This window comes from Montipora capricornis, chromosome 6, assembly GCF_036669925.1.
Source record: "Montipora capricornis isolate CH-2021 chromosome 6, ASM3666992v2, whole genome shotgun sequence".
Classification (NCBI taxonomy): Eukaryota; Metazoa; Cnidaria; class Anthozoa; order Scleractinia; family Acroporidae; genus Montipora; species Montipora capricornis.
Genome location: NC_090888.1, coordinates 60,281,859 through 60,306,858, shown reverse-complemented (window position 1 = coordinate 60,306,858; position 25,000 = coordinate 60,281,859). Strand labels below are relative to the sequence as shown.

Below are 25,000 nucleotides of genomic sequence, written 5' to 3'. Positions count from 1 at the left end.
ATAGAGCAAAGATGCAAGAAGGCAAATTGAGCTCCACGTTTCCCCAAATTTTGATACGAATTTATAATTATCATGAAAACAAAATACATCTTTCGCTCTTTACACAGCATTTTTTGTTAAATTTATAGAAGAGCGATGAAAGCCGGCCCCAACAGAAACTGAGATAAATCGGTGAAAAGATTATACACTGGATGATATACAGAGAGCAGGCAAAAAAGTGCTTCACCCTGGAAAGCCCACTTAATGACATTAAACAGCTCAGAGAAAATTAATTTCCCCTTGATTTGCTTGCCTCTTAAAATAGAAATCCATCAGATCCTAACCTGATCAAGAGACGTCACTAATGGTTTTTTTTTTCAGAAAGTAAATCCTTTTTTTTTCCTTATTTAACAATAGACAATAAATTACAAAAACTTTACCAGGACGAGTTTAGACAACACAGTTCATATTCCAAAACGGATCCAACCTTTCAAGAGACATTTCACACATCATGCTACATCGTACTTGATGAATTTGAACAAAATCTTTAGAGCATAGACAACTAGGAAACATCCCTGAAAGGGGCATTCCACAAAATTAATATTTTCAGCTGTATAGCAAGACGTTCACTCTAGCATTATCTGCCAACTGGTCTAGGTGGTATTATCCTAAAAAGATGATTGTATATTAAGTAGATGGAATCCAGTCATCAGTATAATACACATATGCAAGGGCTATTCCATGTGGGTCTCAATGCTGAAGAAGATGTTTGTTTTTAATTTTAATTTTTTCTTTGACAAATTGTCATTGAATGTGTTTGGAGGTGTTCTGGCATGTAAACTAAAACCATTTTCGACGTCACTACATGTATCTGAAGCATTACTGGGTTGGCAACTCATCAGATCAAAAGCATTTGCAAAGTTTGCATGCAGGTGCAAACAACATGCATTATTTTGTGATCTTTTTACTTGAATATGTTGTCCCATTTTGTTTTATAAGTACAACATTTAAAAAAGTGGCATCTTAAGTTCTGTGCTGGTCCAAAAAGTTCACAACTGAAAAAAGGTTAAGGACTGGTATTCAGTTCTAAGAAGAAACTGAAAAGTTTGACAATGTGAAGAGTACTAAAGAAACTGCTTAAAACTCAACAGCATTGTCTGGATTTCTCAGTGACTTTATCCAGTCTTTTGTTCCACACTACCAACATGGACAAAGTGAACTCAATAAGATTATTGTGGTTTATTGCTGAGAAATAAATGCTTAATTTCTGCTCTCGCCTTTTAGAGCTAATATATCACAAAACGGGTGCAAATAATACCAGGTGGATCCATCTCCCTAAGGACAAAAAACGAAAATGAATGTTATTGTCCATGAGATGCATATTACAATGCTATAATCTACAATATCATAATGATATTATTATTTTCCTAGACACAGGAAACTGCACATATCAGTTTTTATGGGGGCTGTGAAAATTAGTACAAAAAGTCATTCTTATTACACAACCAAGACAAAGAAAACATGATGAGCTAACCATATAAACATACTATAAACCACACATAAACCAATGACCCTTAACTGTTTGCCTTAACACATGTTCTTAAATTTTTTGAGTCTAACCATAATTTTGCCTTGGACATTGGGTTGAACATAGATTTGCAAATAATGGCCAGTCAAGGGGGAAAGAAAAATACCATCTTCCAAGTTTTGACATAGATGTTGACACCAAGTGTGTTGCATTATTACAATAATGATAGATCATTATTATTTGGCGATTGTGTAATCTAGACTACAATTAAGTCACTCGGGTGCCACTTTCAAGCAGTATTTCCCAGTCAATAATCCTAGGATTAACAGGAAGCAGGGCCTGAACTTTGCACTTTTATTTAACAAATTGTTGTTTTCCTCATATATGGATGTTCCATTAATTAACAGGCCAACAGTCTCCCGAACATGGGTGTATCAGTTGATTGCACAGGGTATTTTGGTGGGCAAGTATTTATGATTCTGTAATCAAGCCTCACTATGGCAATAAATTAAACAATGTTATTGATCACACTACTGTGCAACTAGAACTTCTTCTGAGTGTAATCTCAGAGGCCAGTCTTGCAACCAATTTACCTTTTCATTGAAGAAATGCCCTGAGACAGGGACAAAGAACTTCAATATTTTCTATGTAGTTCTGGCCAGTACTTGTGTTCATTCCAACTTCACAAGTTGGCAAGGTGTTTTCTTTTAGACAGCTGCCTTTATGGGGGCAGCCAGGAGGTTAAGTGGCTATTGCAGAGTGGCAGCACACGAAATGAACAGCTGCCTTGGTTCAAGGAGAAGGTTGACAACTTTCAAATAATGCTCTTAGAACATGTTACGTTTGATTAACTCATTGTAAATACATGTATGATTGATTGTAAAGGTGATTTCAGAAAACCCTGCCCAAATTATCTTGTTGATGAAAACTGTAGAGATTGCATTGGCAATACACTAGTTTGCAAACAGTACCAAACGTTGTGAACACTTCATGCTTCAAAAACAAAGAGTGAACACTCACCGAAGCCTCGGTTATTGTTTGCAGCGCATATTAACAAAGAAATTTAAATGGGTTTGGATCTCAAGTCCCAAATATTACACTCAAATATTTTACACAGATCTTATGTGTCTCCTTTAATTAAATCACCGCGATCACACTTCCAAAATTCACACCGTCAAGAGTTATAAAGTGACACAGGCAGAAGACGAGATCAAACGATCGAAATGGACACTTCGCGTCTCATGCACGATTTGTGCTCCCTATCTGGCGCATGCGCAGTCCTTTTTCAGCTCTGTCCTCTGAGCCTGAGCTGAACGGAACCGACAGCTGAACCCCGAATTGTGCATGCCGCCTTATTGCGTTGGCTATTTATTGCATGTATCCGAGGAATGGAAAACGTGGGATTCTTCGAGGGACCCGAAAAACTCATGGAAGTGTGGTGGACACCGGTTTTGGGAGCTGACACTAGGGCTGATTTGAGAACGATTTCAAGGTATTTTTTAGCCTGGTTTAATTTTCACTGACAACGGAAGCACAAGCACAAGAAGCATACGCAAACTCAGTAGCTTGTTGTTCCTTAGATCCTGTTGTTAGAACAACAGACACAAATTAACAACAAATAAATGCGCCTGCCTGGGAGGCGCAGTGGCCTAACTGCTACTAACTACTACTAACGGCCTAACGGCTACTAACTACTTTTCTTGGGGGAGACACTTGACTCTCACAGTGCCTCTCTTCACCCAGGGCCCGGTTGTTCGAAAGCCGATTAACTTAATCCAGGATTAGCGCAAACTTTTGTTTCATGTTTTGAACTTTTCGGTGAAAGTTTCGTTTGCTTATTTTTGTCTTTCAAGAGTGACTTCTTCTAATGTAAAGTTTTGCCGAATATCAGAGATGAACAGCATTTTGGAGTAGAGAAATAAACTCCTTGGTTAATTTTTAATCTGGGCTTAGCGTTAATCGGCTTTTGAACAACCGGGCCCAGGTGTATAAATGGGTACTGGCAATTTAATGCTGGGGGTAACACTGCGATGGACTAGCGTCCCATCCGTCTACATTATCTATGGGGCTGAAGGTTTGCTTTTTTTTGCCCTGAACTCCAATGGTCATTTGAATACCTCATATCCGTTTTTTTTATCTTTTCTACTCTCAGGACTTGTAAGTTTAGACTGCTTTTTTCAACAGTGATTTTACCTACTATAGTACAGGTGTACAATGTCTAGAAGCTCATAAAGCGATATTTCTTTTTTGCAAACATTGACGTCACTTTTCTTTTGATTTGAAATTTGCCAACCATGGAACAAAAGAAGCTACTGGTATTGTTTCAACAGCCAATTAGCTTTTGGTTGGCATATTACGGTAATAACAATGGGTGACACAGGGATCCACATTCACAGTAGTCTGGTCGTCCCAGAGGACTAAAAACCCGTCCCTGGACAAGTGTTGTTTGTCCGTCGATACAACAAGGACCATCTACAGATCATTTGGAGGGGTGAAGGTGTAGATAATGGTGGTGATGAGGGTGATGATGATGCTGATTTTGGAGGATGGCGTTGGGCATGGTGTGGCAGTGCCTTTCCTGACTTGTCTGTGCTGCTCAGCTGCTGCGGTCCTGTTCACTTCGCAGGCTTTGGCCCCATGCTTGACGGCTCCAGACGCCACTTGTCTCTGTCTTGAGCCACTTGCTCTCAGTTAGTGTACTTGATCCCAAAGGCCTTGAGGGAGACCCTCAGGGTGTCTTTGAAGCGCTTCTTCTATCCTCGTTGGGAGCATTTGCCTTCTAAAAGTTTCCCAAACAACATTTTCTTTGGTAGTTGGTGGTCTGCCATGCGAGCTACATGCCTGGCCAGCCGGGCTGGGACTGCATCAGGATGGTGTAGACGCTGGGGAGGTCTGCACAGGCGAGGACCTTGGTGTCAGGAATCTTTTCCTGCCGCTTGATGCCGAGAATCCTCCTGAGGCAGGTGGTGTGGAAGAGGTTTAGCTTCCTTGCATGCCACTGGTAGACTATCCATGCTTCACAGCCGTAGAGAAGGGTGGTGAGAACTGCTGCTTGGTATACCTTGATCTTGGTTTCGGCTGTGATGCCTCTCCAATTCCAGACCTTTTTGTTGAGTCTGCCAAAAGTGGCACTCGCTGTAGCGAGTCTGGCATTCAGCTCATTGTCCGTGATGACGGATCTCGAGAGGGTACTGCCGAGGTAGGTGAACTTGTCCACCACGTTCAGTCTCTGTCCGTTGATGGTGATGGTGGGCTCTACTTATGGTTTACCCAGTGCTGGCTGGTGCATGACTTCAGTCTTCTTAGTGTTGATTGTCAGGCCGAAGTTGTTGCAGGCCTCTACAAACTTGTCAATGCTATGCTGCATGTTGGCTTCCGAGGCAGCGTTGACGGCGCAGTCATCAGCAAACAAGAAATCATTGATGGTGCTAACCTTCATCTTGGTTTTCGCTTTGAGCCTCCTGAGGTTGAAGAGTGAGCCGTCGGTGCCACCGAATCCCTAAAAGCATCAGACAGCATTTTGGAGAACATGAGACTGAAGACTGTTGGAGCCAGGACACATCCCTGCTGCCCTCCATTCGTGACAGGAAATGTCTCTGATGTTTCCCCGTTGTCTTGGACACGCGCCAGCATGCCGTCATGAGACTGTCTGACGACGGTGGTGAATTTGTCAGGGCATCCATGATCAGTTGCACAATCCAGGGGCTCAATGAGTACCAACCACACAAAACCTAAATTTGTGAGTTCCTTGGAGCGAATCAAGTTCAAACTTGACAAGATCACAAAACAGATATTACTCCATCCAACAAGCCCAAAGTTTTAGGAAAGTCCTGATAGTTACTTTTTTTGCGAATTTTAGTACTGCGAAAGGTACGCCACACCCTCAAAGGGTGATGGGTAATTTTCAATTTTTGAATTATCAGCATTTTTTACTTGATTCCTTCAAAATATGCTTAGACAATAAACAAAGTACTAAATTAAGAAGTATGGTACTTTTTTGAGAAATTTGTATCCCTGGGTTGTGCTTCTGATCCTGTACTTTCACATGACTCTCCAAAGGCCATCTCTGCTGACGGAGTCAAAGGCCTTGGTCAGATCGACAAAGGTGGAGTACAGGTCGGTGTTCTGTTCTTGACATTTCTCTTGGAGCAGTCTGGCAGTAGTCATGTCAATAGTCCCGCGATCTTTCCGGAAGCCACACTGACTTTCTGGTAGGAGTCCTTGCTCAAGATGGTCAACGAGGCGTTTCAGGAGGACTTTGGCCACGATCTTGCCTGCGATAGATAACAGGGAGATTCCATGATGGTTGTCGCAAGCTTGGTGGTTTCATTCCTTTTGTAGGGGTGGATAATGGACGCGTCCTTGAAGTCTTGCAGTACTGATTCCTTCTCCCATATGATCTGGACTAGAGTCAGAAGCTTGCCCGTTAGGGCTGTACCACCCACCTTGAAGATTTCAGCTGGGATGGAGTCCGATCTTCTCTTGGGCTGCACGCGGATGTTGAGCTTGGACACGATGAGGCGGTGGTCTGTGCAACATTCTGCAGCCCACATGGCCTTGGTGATCCTCACATCCTGCCTGTCCCTCTTCCTGACGATGACAGTCTATCAGATGCCAATGCTTTGAGCGGGGGGTGCATCCAGGATGTCTGGTTCCGGGTAGGGAGGTGGAAGACGGTGTTGGTGATCAGGAGGTCATGCTTCTTGCCTGTCCCATGCTTGCCCAGCACACCTTCCCAGGAGCTGCTGTCATATCACTTTTGAAATCACCAAGAATGATGAGCTTGTCAGCAGCTGGAACAGCAGAGATGGCAGCATCGAGGTCTTCATAGAACCTATCTTAAGTCTTGTCTGGGTTGGTCATGGCGGTTGCATAGGCCATGACGATGGTGGCAAACTTCTTTCCATAGGAGTAGCCTGAACTCCTCTCTCTTAGTTCTCCCTCACCTGCTACAGTACTGGCCATAGGAATAGCAGCACCTACACGCGCGTAAAATGCATGCAAGATGGCGGATTTACGCGCAAAATACGCACGCGTTACGCGCGCGTAAAATTTACACGAACTCTTACACTCAACTGAAATTACACGCAGGCTGCGTGTAATTTGTCATGAGTAAAATTGTTATGTCCATTACACGCAGATTGCGTGTATTTTCCACTTAGCAATGTACATGAATTTGACAATGAAAGTTACAATCACAGAGTTGGTATTTCTGTTTAAGAAATTCAACCTTCGCTTGAGTGCTAGCTTTGTTTACATTCTTTTATTCGTTTACACTCTTTTTTATTGTAAGAATGTTGTTTTTCCGGCCCAGGCTGAATATTCTTAATTTTCTGCCGATTTTAGGCTGAAAATATTCTTGTGTTATTCTTAAATTATAGCTCATGACATTTCCGTTTTAGAATTTATTGGAGTACCAATTACAAATGTTGGGTATCTGTAGATCTGTATCGCGTTACACATGCTCCATCTCATCGCTATAGTTTGTTCGTTTTGTTGGCTAGTTTCGCCGTTCAGAGAAAGGAATAATTTTATACGGTTAAGTTAAAAAACATAAAACTGTATTGTATTTACTGATGTTTCAACACACAAAATTATATCTATCCTTTTCAAAATCTCAGCCTCGGCTTTATTCTTAAAATATTCTTAAAATTCCTGGTTCCTGGGTGTTCTTAAACTCGCGAAAGTAACATGAAAATTTAAAACACGTCTTCCTCTGGTTAAACAGAAAAATCAAGCGTATCGCGTCGTTTTTCGATGGTGAAATTGTATGCTGCGTAGATTTAAGTTTTCAAAATTAATTACAGCTCGGAGAATGTTTCCAACCGCCACTCGGTTCATTTATCGATTCTGGAAAGATATTTCCTTTTTGGTCAGCGGACTAACTTTCTTTGAACCAAAACATTAATTAATCCAGTAATAAGCCATTAGAGCAAAATTATTTCGGTCTTATTCTCAGATCAGATCAAATGGTTGGTTTAAAAAGGTAAACATTGGTATTATTCTAAAATAGATCGGCGACGCGCTCATTCACTGGCGGTGAGCGGTGAAAGGAAAATGAAATGGAACGTCGTCGTGGTATATCATTACTTTTACTTGCAATTTATAACATATTCGCCTTAGCAGCTGTGATTTATCACCCGACTCGCAGCCTTTTCATTTTAGGAATGATTTCACCCAGTGAAACGGTCCTCGAAATGAGACAAACGCAAACATGCGGTGAGCATCCAAACACGCGGTGATATGCAGACGATGACCACAGCAAAACAAGTCAAGTCAATTTTTGACTATTCAAATACAGTGAACACTTGTTGCGAAAATGTTGAAATGCAAAGCTGAATAAATTCTTCGGAAACCAGTAGTGCTTTTAGACATGCAACATTGTTCTTCGTGAAAAGCCGCTACAAATTGATGTACAACTTTAAATACTCTGCCCTCTTTTACACGAAACTCTGCGTGTAAAATTTTACACGCACTGTGAAGAATTTGCGTGTAGTTTTTTTACTCACAACTTCGTGTATTTTTTTATTCGCGCGTAACGCGCGCGTAATTTGCGTGTAAAATGCGCGCAATATGGCGGACTTACACGCATGATACGCGTGTGTAATGCTGCTATTCCTGCGGCCAGTACTGTAGCCTGGTCTCACTGAGGGCGGCAATGTCGATCTTGTATCTGGCGAGTTCAGCGGCGATGAGCGCAGTGCGTCTTTGAGGTCTGTCTGAGTCATCCCGGTCAAGTAGCGTGCGGACAATCCACGCGGCTGTTTTAAATGGTATAATCTTTCTTTTCTTCGTTTTTCGACTGCATTGAGGGGGTCCCCGCTGACCGCCGGAAGCCAGTTACCTTTTCTAGCCCCTTTCTCATGCCAGGGAGTTGAGCAGTGCCACTTCTGCTCCAGTCACTGAAGAACGACCCAATGGCCTGAGTCGCCTGTGTGCAGGTCCACGGCTACGACTGCCAGTGTACCCCACACCTGTCGCTTCGTCGCTCGCCTGTCGCCACAGGACTTTGGGAGGATGAAGATGAATGAATGAGGGAAGATGAAAGATGAGAGATGAGAGATAATTTGCGCTTGCCTTTGTTTAAAGTGAGGTAGGTTTAAGCAGAGCCAGCCTCACTCTCTCGTCTCGACAAGCCTGACCTAGCGGCAAGAAATGGTCAAGATGGCTGGAGACCCGCCAGGATGCAGGAGCTGCCGGAAGGTGACGAGTACGCCATCTAACCGCCTTCGGGGCCCCACTCCTGATTGTCTGTCAGGGTTTACTCCCTTAGCCTTTGACCAACCAAGGTCGCCTTGCAAGGTAACAGGAGACTAGTGGGGTTGGGGTCGACTGTATCCCGAACAGGCCCTAAGCACCAAACAGGGGCACCGAACAGGCGTAAACCACAGGCACTAACCACCTAATAACTCCAAAGGTTGTGCATTGGACTAGTGAAGTTTTAATAAATATCCTTTCGTGAATGCCGTCAAATGTTTTAATATAGAATGTACTTTGGTTCTGATCGCTTTTCACTTAATGGAAACTTCCAGAAAATAAGGAATAAACATGCAGCTTTCATCAGCAATGAAATTTCAAGTTTGGGCGCCATTTTTATTCACGCAGTATTTTCCATGAAATGACTGCAGGCTCAATTTTCATGTATCTCACCGCTGGCATGGTTGTCAGCAAGTCGTTTAGCGAGGAGCAAAGGGTGACTTGTGATCTCAGCTGATAATGTGGTGTTAGGTACAAGGTGTTTCGCCACCCCTGGCAAAAAGGAAAGTGAAGCAGAACCTGCTGCTTACGAACAGGAAAAATCAAAATCTCGGTAACATATAAAAGGAAGTCACCCGACAGGGGTGTTGAAAGTTTGGGTCTTTAAATCGTACCTTTGTAAGTTACATTCAAGTACGTTTTGCTGTGGCAGATATGGACCACTCTAAATAAGGATCCAACGGTGCAATTAACATCATACTTCAGAGACAAAATTCGTAATTTCTGACGAAAGTGTAAAATAAAATGCGAATGCTCAAGTTACCAGTCATTTTATCAACCATTTTCTATACTTCCCCATTTTTGCCCGGGTAACCCAAAATTTGTCCGGGCAAGTATATCATAAGACAAACTTGCCCTGCTGACAACTGATATAAAATCAATATGGATGCCTGGGTGATGTAACAAGAAATATCGCTATAATGACATTTTAATTTGAGAAAAACCAATGCCTTTGCAGGCATGCAGGAATAGACTCTTGAATTTGAACCCACATGCCCATTATTGGTTAATTTGAAATGTTTAAAATTACTGACGCAATCTCTCAGAGCATAGTAGAAACCCAACAAACCCAACTCACTTGTGACGCCAAGTCCAGGAATGAAGCCCTGGACACACTGGTGGGAGAGGAGCGATCTCACCACTTGCTTTCCTAAATAGCCAAGAGATCAGTAAGTTAGTAGAATCGGAAATGGTACCAATAATAATTTTCAAGGCTATGTCAATTAATTTTCTTGCAGAGAGAAATGGTCAGAGCTGTTGAAACTTGTGGACTGCACCATTATAAGTGAAAAGAGGAACGAGGAGATGATTGCCTACCTCCTCAGGTGAGCTTTTTGTGAATGCGGGGTGAGACGAAAATGCAAACATGAGGTTGCCTTTCGGGCAAGCTGTTACTTGAGGCTACTAGCCCGAATGTCTGAGGAGCTAGCCAGAAATTAAATTGTTTATAAAGAATAATCAGATTTTTTAATTATGCAAACTACAAGTAATGATACCAAGCATAGATATAAACTAATTCTTCGTAGTATTTTGATTCTTGAATGTGATTTTCGTTTTAACTTCAATCTCAAATTAAACAATTAATGTAACAGAAATGACCAGTTTTTACACCTGGCCACTAGAAGTTGCAGTTACAACTTACATCAAGATTTTGTGGACGAGAATTCCAAATACAGTCATGTGATCTAATCTTGTGATACAGAACATTGTCAATTGATATCACTTAAAGCTTTCAATAGTTTGCCTATTGTGTTAACTATAAAACAGTTGAACAGTGAGCTATAGGAAATATTTCAGTTCCTTGTTTGTAGTGCTAAAATGAATGAGGTTCTCGGAATGAACATCATCCACAAATATGCTGAAAGTTTGGGAATGCTTATAGTCAATGTGAATATCTACGGAATGTGTCTCTTTGTCGTCGGCCCGATTGCAATTTGCCCGTAATCAATGCAGTTAACACACATGTATGAAAATCGTTTCGCTTTGTAAGACCAGAAAATTTTTATAAATCGCAAATGACTGTTTCAGAGTAACATTTTATTCAAAAATGGGCGAAATAGTAAAGGAAAAATATCCTCTGAATTTGAATGGGTTCGTTCAGATTTGGATTTTCCCAACGAAGTGCACCTAAATTTCCGAGAAAATCCACTGCACCATGACTTGGCTGGAATTTAATTCGGGATTTGCTCTGACGAAGGGCTAACGCTCGAAACGTCAGCTTTTAGAAGCTCTGTACAGTTATAAAACCAAATTTTTGTATACTACTTCCCCACCGACGCAGCACCACAGTTTCTTTAGAAACTACCCCCTTCATGGAATGTCTTGCACTGCATGCTGTCAGTCAGCAAATATTGTCATTTCAAAAAATATACTTTAAAGTAAAGTAACCGTATGTAATGTCGGTAACTCATAACAGTAATTCAACTGACAAACCTGAGGTCGACGGTGTGCTCATTTTACTCCCCCCCTCTCCGTCAGTGCTCCATTTTACAGGTATTTAAAGCTACTTAGCTACACGGAAAGGAAAGGAGTCGAAACAAGGATGCAAGATCCGGGAATCGAACTCAGGACCTCTTGCACCAAGGTGGCGCACTAACCGACTGTGTCATCATTGGTCCCTACGATACTTCGGTCGCTCATGGAAGCAGAAAAAGTCATGACGTTATTTACGGACGCAACTAAAATGCGGGGCAAAACGTGGTCACGCTACGATAATTTGGCCTCATAACGTTATCATTTTCTCTCAGGAGCTTTCTGCTACACACTTTTTGGTATAAAAGCTCAATTTATCATCAGAAAAGAGGAACCAACGGTGCTTGCCCATTGGGCAAGCTACAATAAGAAAACGCTAACCTGAAAAGTCATTCCACTAGCTGCGGGCTTTCGGACAGCACTTTCGTCGCACCCTGTGAATGCGTATGTTGTGGTTCAAATTTTTTCGTGGTTCAAGCTTTTTCAAGCCGGTTCATTTTGATTTTTCTTTGGCTAATATTCATTATCATAATCTGAAACAAAGGTAAATCAAAATTGGACTGGGTTAAAAAAGTTTGAACATGGAAGAAATGTGATGTAACAAAGGAGTGTGTCAGGAATGAGTCCAGTTACTTAATATATTGCCTGGCGAAATTACTTACATTAGCAAATTATATCAGACACAAGCAATAATCTTGCGAAGCTATGATCTTCACAGTTGTGAACGCAGTTCTAGCAATTGCACAGAGAAGCCTGAAAAACTTCGGCGAAGTTTGCACCTGTGACATTGTGATGCCGGCGCGACATTAACCAACTGCGCTATGAAGCCACTGATGTTGGGAGCTGGTCATTTGTGGGTACAAATTTATGTTCTCATGATGAATGAATTGACAAACGAAATGATACATGAAATGAATCATATCTTGAACTGCAGATATGAAATCAAGTGAAGCTGTGATCCTTGCAGTTATGAATGGAATTTTAGCAATTGTGTAGGACTTCAACAGGGTTTGAACCTGTGACCTCGCGATGCCAGTGTGACGCTCTAACCAACTGAGCTATGAAGCCACTGATGTTGACAGCTGGTCATTTGTGACTGCATTGAAGTCCTGAAATTGTCAGGCTTCTCTACGCAATTGCTAAAACTGCATTCTTGAAGACCCACCTTCAACCAACAGGCTTTTTGACCGTGTTTTTGTTATGGAAATTCATATTACTTAATGTAATAGTAATAATATAATAATAATAATAATAATAACAAACTTTATTATATCTCTCAGATAGTACGCGCGCTGTAATTGGCTAAATTAACGGGCTGTATTCTACAGTACGGCCGGCTGTACAGCCCGCTAAATTTAAAATTTCGACAAAACATCATCTAGCGAGTTTTTTATGTCACTTCTGTTGCATAAACTTGTACTGAAAACTGTTTGAATCTTGCAAGCAACTATTTCAAACTTAACAGCCAAGAAGATTTAGTTTTTGGGATTTTGGCACGGCATTCTTTGTGGCAGTTGAACCTTCCGCTTCACTTTGACTAGTTTCCTTGCCCATGCGCCGGTTAACCTCAGAGATATAATAAATATCTTACTAACCTCGTTTTCTCAGTCCGTATTGTAAGTTACGGATCCTCGTTGTTTCCCATCGATTTATGGCCCGCGCGCTTCGCGCTCGGGCCATAAATCAACAGGAAAAAACTCGGTCTGTAACTTACAGTACGGACCTCGAACTTGGTTAGTAAGAGTTATTTATTAAATTCTCTAAAAATGGCTTTTCAGAACTTAATTACAAAATATAATAAGTTCCTATGTACAAAGCAAAAAGTATAATAAACGATAATAATAAAGACATTTATAAGCGTTTATTTAAAAATCTTGAATGTTTCTCAAGTCATCAGGTAAATTGTTTCAAATTGTAGTAGCTCTATAGACGAAACTATGCTGACCAGTTGCAGATTTGCACAAAGGGATTTTTAATTTAGATTTGTTCCTTGTATTACGTGAGTGAACGTCTGATCGACGGATGAATTTATCAGGAAGATATTTAGGTGCTAAACCGTTCATACACTTGAACATCATCGTGGCATCTTTAAGCTTGACTATAGATTCGACAGGTAACCAGCCTAACTCCTTAAAAATTGGTTGAATATGATGGTACTTTCTTGATGATGTGATAATGTGTGCACCAAAGTTCTGGACCTTCTATAGCTTAGAAATGTTTATCTTAGATGCACTACCCCATACACAGGAGCAATAGCGTGGAAGAATTTCAGCTTAGGGCAGAATTTTTAAAATATGAAAATTATTCTGCAGCAGGCAATGCCTGTTGGTTGAAGGTGGGCCTTTAACTGCAAGGATCATATAGCTTCACTTGATTTTATATCCGCATTTCATTGTAGGATTCCTTTCATATATCATTTCGTTTGACAAGCAATAATAATAATTATTTTTAGTGTTTATTGAAAGAGTGGATTATGGCAAGCCATATGTAGCAATATTCAAAATTGATTTCCTCTTCAGTTCAATACATAAATCTTAATTCGATTCAATGATTCAATCAATATTCAGTACATAGTCTTTCATTTGCAAAATCACGGCCTCATAACAACTGAGAATGATTTTCCAGCTGTGTAAATGACATTTTGATATAGACTGATACCCCCGTAAATTTGAAAAAAGGTGGGCCGACGTTTTTCAAATTTACCCAAATTTAATCCGTTTCAATCCTCTCCACTTTTGTCCATCCATGTCTTTTCTTGGCTTCCCTGTGTTTTGTTAGAGTTCTTCTATAGTTTTGAACAGTTATTTTGATATTCTAGCCAATTCTATGACCATTTAATCAGTGCTGAAATTGCTTAAAATTGCGTAACCTAGCTCCTTTAACAAACAAGATGGCGGCAAAAGATCGAAGAATCATCCCTGCCCGAGTTTTGTTGCAAGACGATACTTGGTAATAAGACACACCTTGAGTTAAGATCATATTTGGGGCCAACAAGCAATTTCTTTGAGAAAAAATGCTGAGCCTTATAACCGAAAAACAACAGCAATTTCGTGTAATTTCTGTAATTTCATTTAGTTCTAAAATTATCTGTGCTAGGCCTCAAATATGCTAGGAGTGTCGATATAAATATCTTTGTTTTAATCTTCACTTTCAGAATAAATAAATCATAAATTAGGAAATCTTTGTGGTTGGTTAAATCGTTCTTACTGTACCAACGCTAATACTGGTAATTTAGGGCTATCACGCATCATGAAAACCCCCTTTGCTACCCTCGAAAGGCAATGAAAGAGTTATATATTCTTCAGTAAGTGAAAATACATTTAACGAACGTAAAAACTGTTCAAAATACCTACTCTGGAATTTGATTTCTTTGGAAACAATGCAAATCATGTTGAGTCTCGTAACGCTTGGTCGCCATCTTTGTTAATGGGGAATGAATCTAGCTGTTGTTAACCCTTTCACCCCTGAGGGGCTCCCCATTGACGAGTAAAATCGTCTGGCATTACACAGAGTAATATCGATAAGTGTCACTCTTAGGAGGGAAAGGGTTAAGCAGCCAGTGTGAAGGCGAGGCTAACACATGCAAAACAGAGAACCCTTTAGTCTATAAACAAATTCTAAAGACAAGTGTAGGGAAATTTTGAACACTTTTTGCATTATTGAGTGGTCAGAGTTAAACTATTTTCATTGGAGCATGCAGTCCCACACCTGCGCACACTGCCAGAAGCATTGTATTTAATATTCAATGCTCGATTTAATATTTAACGAACCATTCAATATTCAATTTTTGATTAACATTCGACTGGAACCATTCAATATTCAAGGAACCATTCAATGTGCATTCAATACACATTAGCGTGGGAGATCTGGAAGTAAAAAGTTTAGCATTCGGATGCCGTTTTGTATATATGTGGACTTTGCGAGGTAATGAAAAGCTGTAAAAATGAAATCAGAGTGTCACGGTCATTCCATGTAGAAGAGTTACCGTTGCCATGTTTCTGAAGAAAACAGAGTTTATTTGCCACAAAGAAAACCAAGATTTGAGTGCATTGGAGGCATATGTGGTTGTAGAAGATGGAGTTCTGAGCTTATGTAGAGAACTAATTAAGCCTACACTGACACACTGTGCAAGGTACCAACGGCAGTATTGATGCAAGTGATTTGGAACAACTCAATTCGTTGTAAGGGGTTTTTGCCCTTTAATCCAAATAACAGCAGTAAAAAGGTTTTCTTTTTGTTTTGATTTTTCGAGTTGGCTTGACATGAACCTTTTGAAACATTTTCAGTGTATAATTTAACATATGTCCTTTTCAAACAAAGACCTTTGGAACGCTTTTCTCAAAAATTAATAATGCTATCAGAATACTCCTTAACTTCCATTACTTTGTTCTCCACTAAATGAAGAGCCTTCATGTAAATATCAACTCCCATTTCACTGGAAGGAGATATGGGATCTAATTTGCTCAACATATAAGACCAAATCTCTTCATCATTATACAATGTCCTTGAGCATCGCATCCATAGTAAGCAGTTCACTTGGATCATCGTGAAGTTGTGAATGAGCCAGAGGGTTTCAGTCATGCCTCATTGTCGGCAACCGTTGTTGGACTTAAAGATAACATGTTATTTGTTGCGTCATTGCAGAAAAGATCTCTCCAAAAACCCCTTACAAGTAATTGAGTTGTTTTAGATCATTTCCATCTATACTGCCATTGGCTTTTGTAGGCTTAGTGCTCTAAGTACAGTGCAGACCAGAAATATGCGTCCCAAAAAACGCGTGCGAAACGAGCATACGAAAATTGCGCACACGCGTCTGCATTTGTAAAACGCGCATCAAAAACGCGCATTCATCAAAGATAATTAGTATGTATGAGTTGGCCCATTGTCTTTTCATTGTTTAAGTTTTAGTGTTAGTTTCAGCGCAAGACAATGGCTCTGTCAACAGTGAAGTGTTTGACAAAATTTCAAATAACGCGTGCTTCCAAGTGAAATTCCAGTCAACAATGCACTCGCTTCCGCTTCACATTTAATTTCAGACATTTGAAAAGTACTTTCACTTCTCACTCCATCAACAAATGACATAATGAGGGGAATAAATATTTTCCTGTGATTAAAACGTAAAACAGGACTATTTTCAATTTGAAAGACATCGGTTTTGCCAACAGAAATCGACAGTCAGTAAAGTTAGTCGATCAATAACAAACATCGCTAAGAGCAAGACTTGGACGAACGACGCAGTGAAATGCAGTAAAATCAACGAAATAAGGAGTATATTCATTCGCAAACAAAACTTACTTACGCCATCTGTAATACCGGTACTTTCTCGAATATTTCAAAATAATTTTTGTAATGCGTGCGTGACATTCAAAAGGCGTCTTGGTATTGTGTCCTTTTGCGAATTGAAGCTGTATTACTTCAGCAAGATTCACTGGAATATGCTCGGAGTTGAAAAATCTCCCTTTAAGATATCTTCTGCACCAATTTCTTTGTTTAGTTAAGCTTTACGGAAGAGAATTAACGCGGGGTTGGCTGGACGCATTGAAATTAGACAAATAGATGTTTTTTAGCCAATACCAATCAGTGCATACATTGTAAATCTTAAGATCCCGAGTTGAATAATGTCGTTTTTTTTGTGAAATAAATGTATTGCATTCATAATGTTTTGGCCATTTGCAAGTTTATTTGTTTTCCTTTGGGCGTAAACTTGTCCTGGCTTCAAAAGCATAGTCGCAAGAAAAGAAATCTGTTAAGAGAATAGGGCCGTTTATACGAGAGGAAATAAGCCGTGGCTTACTTTGGTCGCGGCTTACATAAGACGCGAACACCCGGTGTAAATGGTACAAAATCTACGTTCACGGCTTTCTCAAGCAGCGGCTTATCCTGGCCTGGGAGTTAAACGGCCCTAATGTCGTCTTCTTTTGTTTGAGAGCCTGGAACCAAATGTTTACTTGTCGGAGCCTCAAGCAGTTATCTCATGAGGACTTCTGTGGCGCCATTCTCAGTATTTGACGTTCGCGAAAAACTTGGGATGTTACAAAAACTCCTCAGTAGCGCTGTTTTCTTTTTTCCTGAAATTCTTAAGCTCAACAAATTTTCGGCAAAGCACTTTTATTGCGAAAAATTGGCGGAAAAGTCAGAAGCTACGTCTACATAATTATTTTCTCCGTTGTCTGACATTTTCTATGACAACGATCCAAACTGCAGTTTCGGCAACAGAAAGGTGAAAATAACTCGGTAACTATCAGTGGTCAGCTGCAGGATGACAACAGAGTTTTATTATTTTTCATTCAGTGAGTGTCGAAAGAATTTAAAACTTTGTAGGTTCGTTTCAAAAACTCACAATGATCAGTTGACACCGCTCTTCAATTCAAATGTTCTGGTAAGTTGATCACAGAAATTAAATATTCATTTTATCGTCTGTCTATTGTTTCGTGGAACAATGAACATCACATCTACGATACGAGTTTGCATAACAAAAGAAAAAACGCCCATCAAATGCGCGTTTGGAAACGTGCATTTAAAAACGCGTGTGCGCAAAAAACGTGCGTGCATTTTGCGTCTGCGTAGGACGCATATTTCTGGTCTACACTGTAAGCTGAGAGTTCCATCCACTAAAACCACATGTGCCTGCAATGTTTTTGTTGTGGCAAATAAACTCTGCTTTCTTCAACACAGCATTCAGAAACAACAGTAACTCTGATTCCATTTTTACAGCTTTTTGTTACCTCACGAAGTCCATGTATTTACAAAATGGTGTCTGAATGTGTAAACTTTCCATTCCCAGATCTGCTGTGCTAATGTCTATTGAATACTTATTGAATGGTTCATTGAATATTGAATCAAGTATTTAATATTGAATGGTCCGGGTTGGAAATTGAATTTGCATTGAACATTGAATGGTTCATTGAATATGCATTGAATATTGATTGAATCATTGAAGTGAATTAAGATTTTTGTACTGAAATGAATGGGAAATCAGTTTTGAATATTGCTACAAACAGCTTGCCATGGTACTGTAGATCATATCAACAACATAGTTATGATATTAGTTCCTCTTTTGCCTTTGGTTGGCTGTGTATTATTTGAAAGGGAAATTTAACAAAGTAGATGCAACGGTCTTCCATGTGTTTTTGTGGGTACTGTAGTTGCAGTGCAAGTACAAATACCCACATTGTTATTGGGACTGTCTGAGTGAGTGAGTGTAAGATTTGTAGGACTGCAGCACGTGCATGAATTACAAATTCACCAGTCGACCATAATATTTTTACTCTCAAAGACCAGGTCAACTTCTCAGCCTGTATTGAAAAACATTCAGCAGTAATTTTCTAGCAACGGAAAGAAAAACAGTTGAAAGCTATTTTTATCTTTATCATTGCGATCAATCAGCAAAAAATGTAGATTTCATCAGCCATGTTTGGAAGTGTATGTTCGGCAACACTAACCTTATTAAATTTTGCTTTTATTGAATCATGGGATCTGACTGGTAAACATGAACTCAAGATAAAAAAGTCTGTCTGGTGATTTCACTGATCTGACTGATAGCCTCTTTCTTCTCTTGTAATTTATTCACAATTTTTCTCTCCACTTTTCTTTTTTTTTAAAAAAAAACCTTTTTATGAAAAATAGAGTACAGTAACTGAAGCTGCCTGTGTGTTCTAGGTGAGAAGGAAAACAAAGCTGAAAAGCCCTTTCAAATCCTCATGCCATTTGACAGCCTTAATTATCACCCTGAAAATAACTGGGTGAAACCGAGGCTTTCGCTGATTGACTCTGCAAACAAGTGATCCTCAAAATTGGAGGAAATTCTTTTCTCTGGACAACATAATACTAGTAAGAGATAACACTACCTGGATCACAGCAGGCATAAATAATGAGACAATCGATCAATTATCTCGCCAGAAGTAATCAAAGAGAATCTGTTACTTAATTGACGACAAAGTGATACCATATTTTGCGTGACATTTGCCATTTCCTTGTTCAGCTAAAAATACACAAATGCACTTCAAACTTTATTCCCTTGTAAGAATCCAGCCGAATTGACACTGCTGGGAAAATATAGCCCTGATATCAAACACGACAAGACCAGGGTGTACCATGTGCGCTACCCACATGTACACAATAATTATTTGTACCTATTGTTTTTTTTTCTTGGAACTAATACCTGGTACCACCTAGCAAGAGTCCCCAAAAGCTTTAGATCTGGGTACCTTCCCTTTTTGACAATCCTGGAGCAGCAATGAAAAACTGAAGGAATTTGAATTTTTAAAATTATTTACTTTTCTCTATGCACCTTACTGAAAGCATCTTTTTAGGGTTGTGTAATAAATAAATTAGTCACAAACCTTCAACCTTCACCTTCAACCGACAGGCATTGCGTGCCATTGAACAACTTTCACATGTGAAAATCCCTTCAAAGCTGAAATTCATCCAATCAGATCGCTAGGATAAGCAATGCAAATCCATAACAAAAACAAACTGTCAAAGCCTGTTGGTTGAAAATGGACCTTTAATCTGTGCTTGTTCTTCATTGGACCATTCACACCTGAGGGTGAGATTTTACTTGTCAATGGGCCCAGTTCAGGAGTCAATGGGTTAACAACTCAAAAACTCTTTTAAACTGATGTGTGTTACTTCAGCATTAAAAAGAAACAGTGAAAAGGTTGATCTGAGTTAAATTGTCAAAATACATAATATTCTCACACACCTCTGGGAGCCATTGTCAAGCTGACCGCCGCCAACTGACTCTTTTATTTCTCAAACCAATACAGCCTAACATTATACGTAATGTAGCCAAAATACCAAAATACAGTAATATTAAAACAACAGTTAAAAGCTTACAAAGACTCTATGCTGACAGTCTTAATAAAGAATATCTAACCAACAGAGTGTATGTGATCAACTCAAACGAAGGGTTGGGTGGGAATTGGGGCTCTGAAATATACGTCAGCAATGGCGGACAGCAAAAAAGCAACTGACAAACAACACTGAGCACATGATTATTCAAAAACAAATCCTCGGGCCCAGGCCCCAGAGGTAGTGTGTGAGGAAACATTTTCCACTTATTTTGTTCCTAAGCCAGTGGAAAATACAACTTATTAATATGTTATTACAGTTAAAAAAGTTAATATTGTGTCTACAACAAGATCCTGTCTTTCGATCGAGCTGAGTTTTTATGTTTGATTTTCACAAAATACAGCAGTACTAAGCAAGTTAAGCAGAGATCTGGTGTCACTTGGTTGTATTTTGTATTTCCTAGTGAGAGCAGCATGTTTGTGTCCCAAGAACGCCTGATCTTAAAGACTTGTGGGCAAACAACACTCTTGCGCTGTATCAAGCCTCTGCTGGAACTTGCCAAAACTGAATGTGGACTCTCCAATGTGCAGGTACAATGGTTAGTCCGGATAATATTAATATTAATAATAAATTGATACTTGAGTATAGCAATCTGCCGATCCTGACTAGAGGTCTACCTCACTGACAAAGCTTGGGAAATGGTAAATTACTTGTACTTGTGATTCTGACTCTAAGAGCTTTTGATTGGGAAATGGGCATGTCGATGAAGTGGGTTTTGTGAGAAGCGGAATAGAGACAAGACAAGATGTCAGATGGTTCAACGTGAAATAGAGAAAAAATGGCATTGATGACAAAAGAGTATCGTAAAAGAGGTGATTATTGGTCATCGTGAAAGGAAATAAAATGACAACAAGATGTATGATCGTTTGTCTCAGAGTGTAGTCGCTTAAGTTGTACATCACAATGTTTTCAATGTTTCTAGGGGTTGAAGCATTGCGATCTACGACCTAGGTGAAGTCCTACATTGTGAGACAAACAATTGTACGTCTTACATGTACTAGTTAAGAAAGAATTATTATAATAGAGAACTTACTCAAACTAACAAAGGTTAATGCTTTCGTTGTACTTATGTAGTATGTACTATTTAAAAATCTTTAACATCTTGACTTTTGGCTAGAATTCCGTACTCAGACAGGACTCAAGGCTGCTGCCTAAGAAAATTTTAAAGGGGCCCTCAGAGCTAAACGCTGAGAACTTAGCAGCCCAACATATGAAGTGAAAGGTGTTGCTATGAAAAATTAAGGAGCCCAGAGCTATTCTTTGGGAGCCTCAGTCTACCGGGCTCCTGTGAGGCAACAGCCTTGGGACTTGAGCTAAACTGAAAAGGTCAAGAGAAAACCTAGTATTGCAGACCATGTGAGAAAAAACTGTGTCCTTGATAATATACATGTACATGTAACTGGGTGCAATGTAAAATTAATTTAAAAACTAATCTAATTTAACTAATCCTACACCTACAGTGCATGTGCAATAATAATATTATTATTATTGATTCTTCATTTAATTAATTGCAGGTTATTGTGGGTTCTCTCTAGGTATTAATTAAAACCACCAGATACCCTGTATCCCCTTTAACAAGAAACACTGCTGTTTCTGTCTTTTTATTTTTTTATTTAGGACTTCTTTTATTCACGCATGAATTATTTGGCACCCGGCCTGCAATCCACACCTCATCAGACTTTTGAGCAGGAGGTATTAAATTGTTCTGACAGCCTATATACTGTACTTCAGCAGGGTAGATTTAATTTTTATGTTGATGATAATAGTAACGATGATGGCGATGATTGTGCTGATGACCATAATTCTCAGTGTTATCAATGAGAACGGGGATCACACTTTGGTGGGAAATGTTCGTGCCTGCCATCAATGTCACCCTGATTCATATGATGATGTGGGTTGATTTTGACACTTACAACTGAAGCCCCAGCAATTAAACAGAAATCAGGTTATCACTTGAAACCGTAATTATTTTAAAACATCTGTGCCTCAAAACTAGGCCCTCTTCTTCTAAAGAGGTCCATGATTATAAATTATTTGAATCTGTCTATTAATTACAAGACGAGTTTATTTGTTGATGGGGACCGAGGTCAAGATTCTCCCATACAGACCGACCTAGCTCGGTTAATAAGATATTTATTATATGGCGAAACAAGAACAATTTAATTCGTTTAATGTAACTGGTTTGTACTAACTGACATTTTGCTTGCGAACGGCGATGAGTGGCGATGAGGTGAACTTAATTCTGTCAAAGTTTGTTCGTCATCCTCTCTTTTGTCATCATGCTGTTTGGCACTGCCATAAATAAATATTGGTAGAAGAAAATACTCAATATTTTTGCATTTTAGTTTGCATCTTTTCACCGCAAAACATTACCCGTGTAGATGCCGGTCTAGATGGGAAAATCTAGACCGCGGTCAATATCAATTTTATCCAATCAAATTCGTGAATTTTGTAGTTCCCAGTCCTCGTGAGACAGAGCCATATAATAATGACTGTTAAAACCTGTTAATTTTTGGGAAATTTATTACTTTACGTGTCTTTCTTTTGTTTAGGTCCAGTGGCTGGATCAGTTATTTTCAGGTAAGTTTCAGCTTTTTTCTTTACGACAAAAGCATTAAAAGGCTTTATTATGTATCTTTCAGATAGTACACACACTGTGATTGGCTCATTTAGCAGGCTGTATTCTTCAGTACGGCATATGTACAGCCCGATGAAACTTCTCTGGCGAGATTTTCATGTTGTTTATGTTTATACATAAACTAGTAAAACTGTTTCAATCTTGCAAGCAACTATTTCAAAAATCCATGAAGATTTATTTGTTTTTCAGATTTTGACATGCAATTGTTATTGCAGTTGAATCTTGATTTAAACTAGTGTCCTTTCTTGCAGTCCTGATTTCCTCAGAGATGTAATGAATATCTTAGTAACCTTGTTTTCTTGGTCCTTACTGTAATTTATGGAGCCTTGTTTTTTTCCTGTTGGTTTATGGACCATAAATCATCTGGCAAAAACTTGATTCGTACACGTAACTTCGAGTACGGTCCTCGAACTTGCTTAGTATGAGGTATGACGTTGAACACGACAAGAACAGACATAGTTTGATGCTCCTCTGCTTTTGATAAATTTTAGTGTACAGCTGTAGCTTAATAGAAAGTTATGATTCAGAGACTAGATGTTTTGATACTCCTGTCTAGTGTCTTCATCAGGGGTGATCTACATGGCAAGAGTCCCTTTATATGCTATCAATTTGCTATCAATTTGCTTAAAGTGAAAGGACGTGCCTGTTAATAGTAATTACGTGTAGTATCTTTTTCTTCTAATACATTAAATTTTAAGGTGCTGCCAGATACGTGTTGGTGTTCTGAATAGCAGTGCATCCTTTTTGCAAGGACATTGGTTTAATTGGTTTTAACACAGATAAACTTGTGTCGCACGCACACAGAATGATAAGGAAGTGAAATGAGTCAAAACATAACAAACATGGGGCAACTAACACAGGTTGAAAGTTGATTTCAGTCTGCTGTTAAAAAATTCTGATCATACAATGTATGGTAACATTTTTTGTGGCTCTGCAGTTTCAAAAATACCTATCTCGTGACACCATTTTCTGTTACTCTTGCCAAAGAGAAAAGCGGAAAACGATATTGATGGCGAGTAAAACCGCCCGAAGCTATTACGGGTAACCCATTAAAAGCGTGTTCGAGGAAATAAGAAGCAGGTGGAAACTTTTCTTCAGTTTTTTTTCTTTTCTCGGCCGTGGGAACTGACAAAGGAATAGCGCCACGTGGTCGGTATTTTCAAAACCGCAGAGTCAAAAAAATGTTATCACATGATCAGAATTTTTTAACCGCAGACTGAAATCAACAGCCCGTGAAGTGGGCCGGAAAAAACCCTTGTCCACGGACGTGTCAGATCGATAGTAATGATATTTTGGACTAGTTGACTGAGATTTCCATATGAAGCGAATGTCACCAAGACCAATATTCATGTACCTGAAGATCTCGCTTGATCCCGCTTATTTTCGAATTCCTGGGGAAACATTTTTGTAATTTAGAGAAACTTTTTCTAGACAGTACTTTCCCTTTAATTAAATTGTGGTTAGTTAGGTAAGCATACTCTCACAAAGCAGAGTTCCCCTTTATAACAAACTGGGAGCACATGAAAGTGCTCTTGCAATAGCACTAGATCACCCGTGATGAAGACACTAGACAATGAGCAGTGTCTTTGAAACTTAATAAGCTACATTCAAATTTATACAAACTAGAGTACCATTGAGCTATATCTAATATATTGTCAACCTGGTTGCAGTGTGAACTGCAACTTTCATGACAAGAACAAATTGGAAAAATTTCATTGAAAGCAGCGTAAACGCCATAGCAAAATAAAGGGAAACAACCATCTCCTTTTTACAGACAATAATATTATTTGATGTCAGACTATTTTGTCACTTTTGCACTGAATTTTATTTTTCTAGATGGTGCAGGTTATGCTCTTGGACGAGTGAATGGGCCTGACACTTGGTTAGTAATGTGTGAAAACTAACTGAAAACTAACTAACTTTTATTATAACCCATACCAGTCTGAAGGATTCTTTTTTTTGTTGAAACCGATGTTGAACCTTGCAAGAATCAAGTCTTTTGAGAAGTGTCCAGGAATGATTAAACATTAGACCCGTAGCGGGCTACGGGTCAAGAGCCCATGAGGTGAAGCCGAATTAGCTATTGACCCGTGGCCCTTAAGGGCGAAGGGTTTAATTGTTTTAGTATCACCCAACTAGTCGGACAGAAAACGCAATAATAACGTTAGCAAATGCAAGTTGAAAATATATTTATAAATATGAGAATAAAACGAAAGAAAGTGTCACGCTTTTCGCTTAACTCGAGGACTATTACTAATAGTCCTCTAGTAGCG

At 39.4% G+C, this 25,000-nt stretch overlaps 1 protein-coding gene and 1 non-coding gene across 4 annotated transcripts in view; one reads left to right on the top strand and one right to left on the bottom strand.

Annotated features, from left to right (window-relative positions):
* Nucleotides 1-25,000, top strand: part of LOC138052742 (S-adenosylmethionine decarboxylase proenzyme-like) — a 37,854-nt gene that overhangs the window by 694 nt on the left and 12,160 nt on the right. For 2 of the 3 annotated variants that reach the window (XM_068899304.1, XM_068899305.1), the window contains exons 1-6: nt 2,810-2,999; nt 10,003-10,089; nt 20,493-20,619; nt 21,707-21,781; nt 22,642-22,669; nt 24,564-24,609. In XM_068899304.1, the coding sequence (XP_068755405.1) occupies nt 2,896-2,999; nt 10,003-10,089; nt 20,493-20,619; nt 21,707-21,781; nt 22,642-22,669; nt 24,564-24,609 (467 nt within the window). In that variant the 5' untranslated portion in view covers nt 2,810-2,895. Of the gene's footprint in view, nt 1-2,796; nt 3,000-10,002; nt 10,090-20,492; nt 20,620-21,706; nt 21,782-22,641; nt 22,670-24,563; nt 24,610-25,000 lie in introns of those variants that run through there. The other variant, XM_068899306.1, reaches the window with a different exon arrangement.
* On the bottom strand, nt 12,232-12,304 carry Trnaa-ggc (transfer RNA alanine (anticodon GGC)). Its single transcript has one exon. It is a non-coding gene; the product is annotated as a tRNA-Ala (tRNA).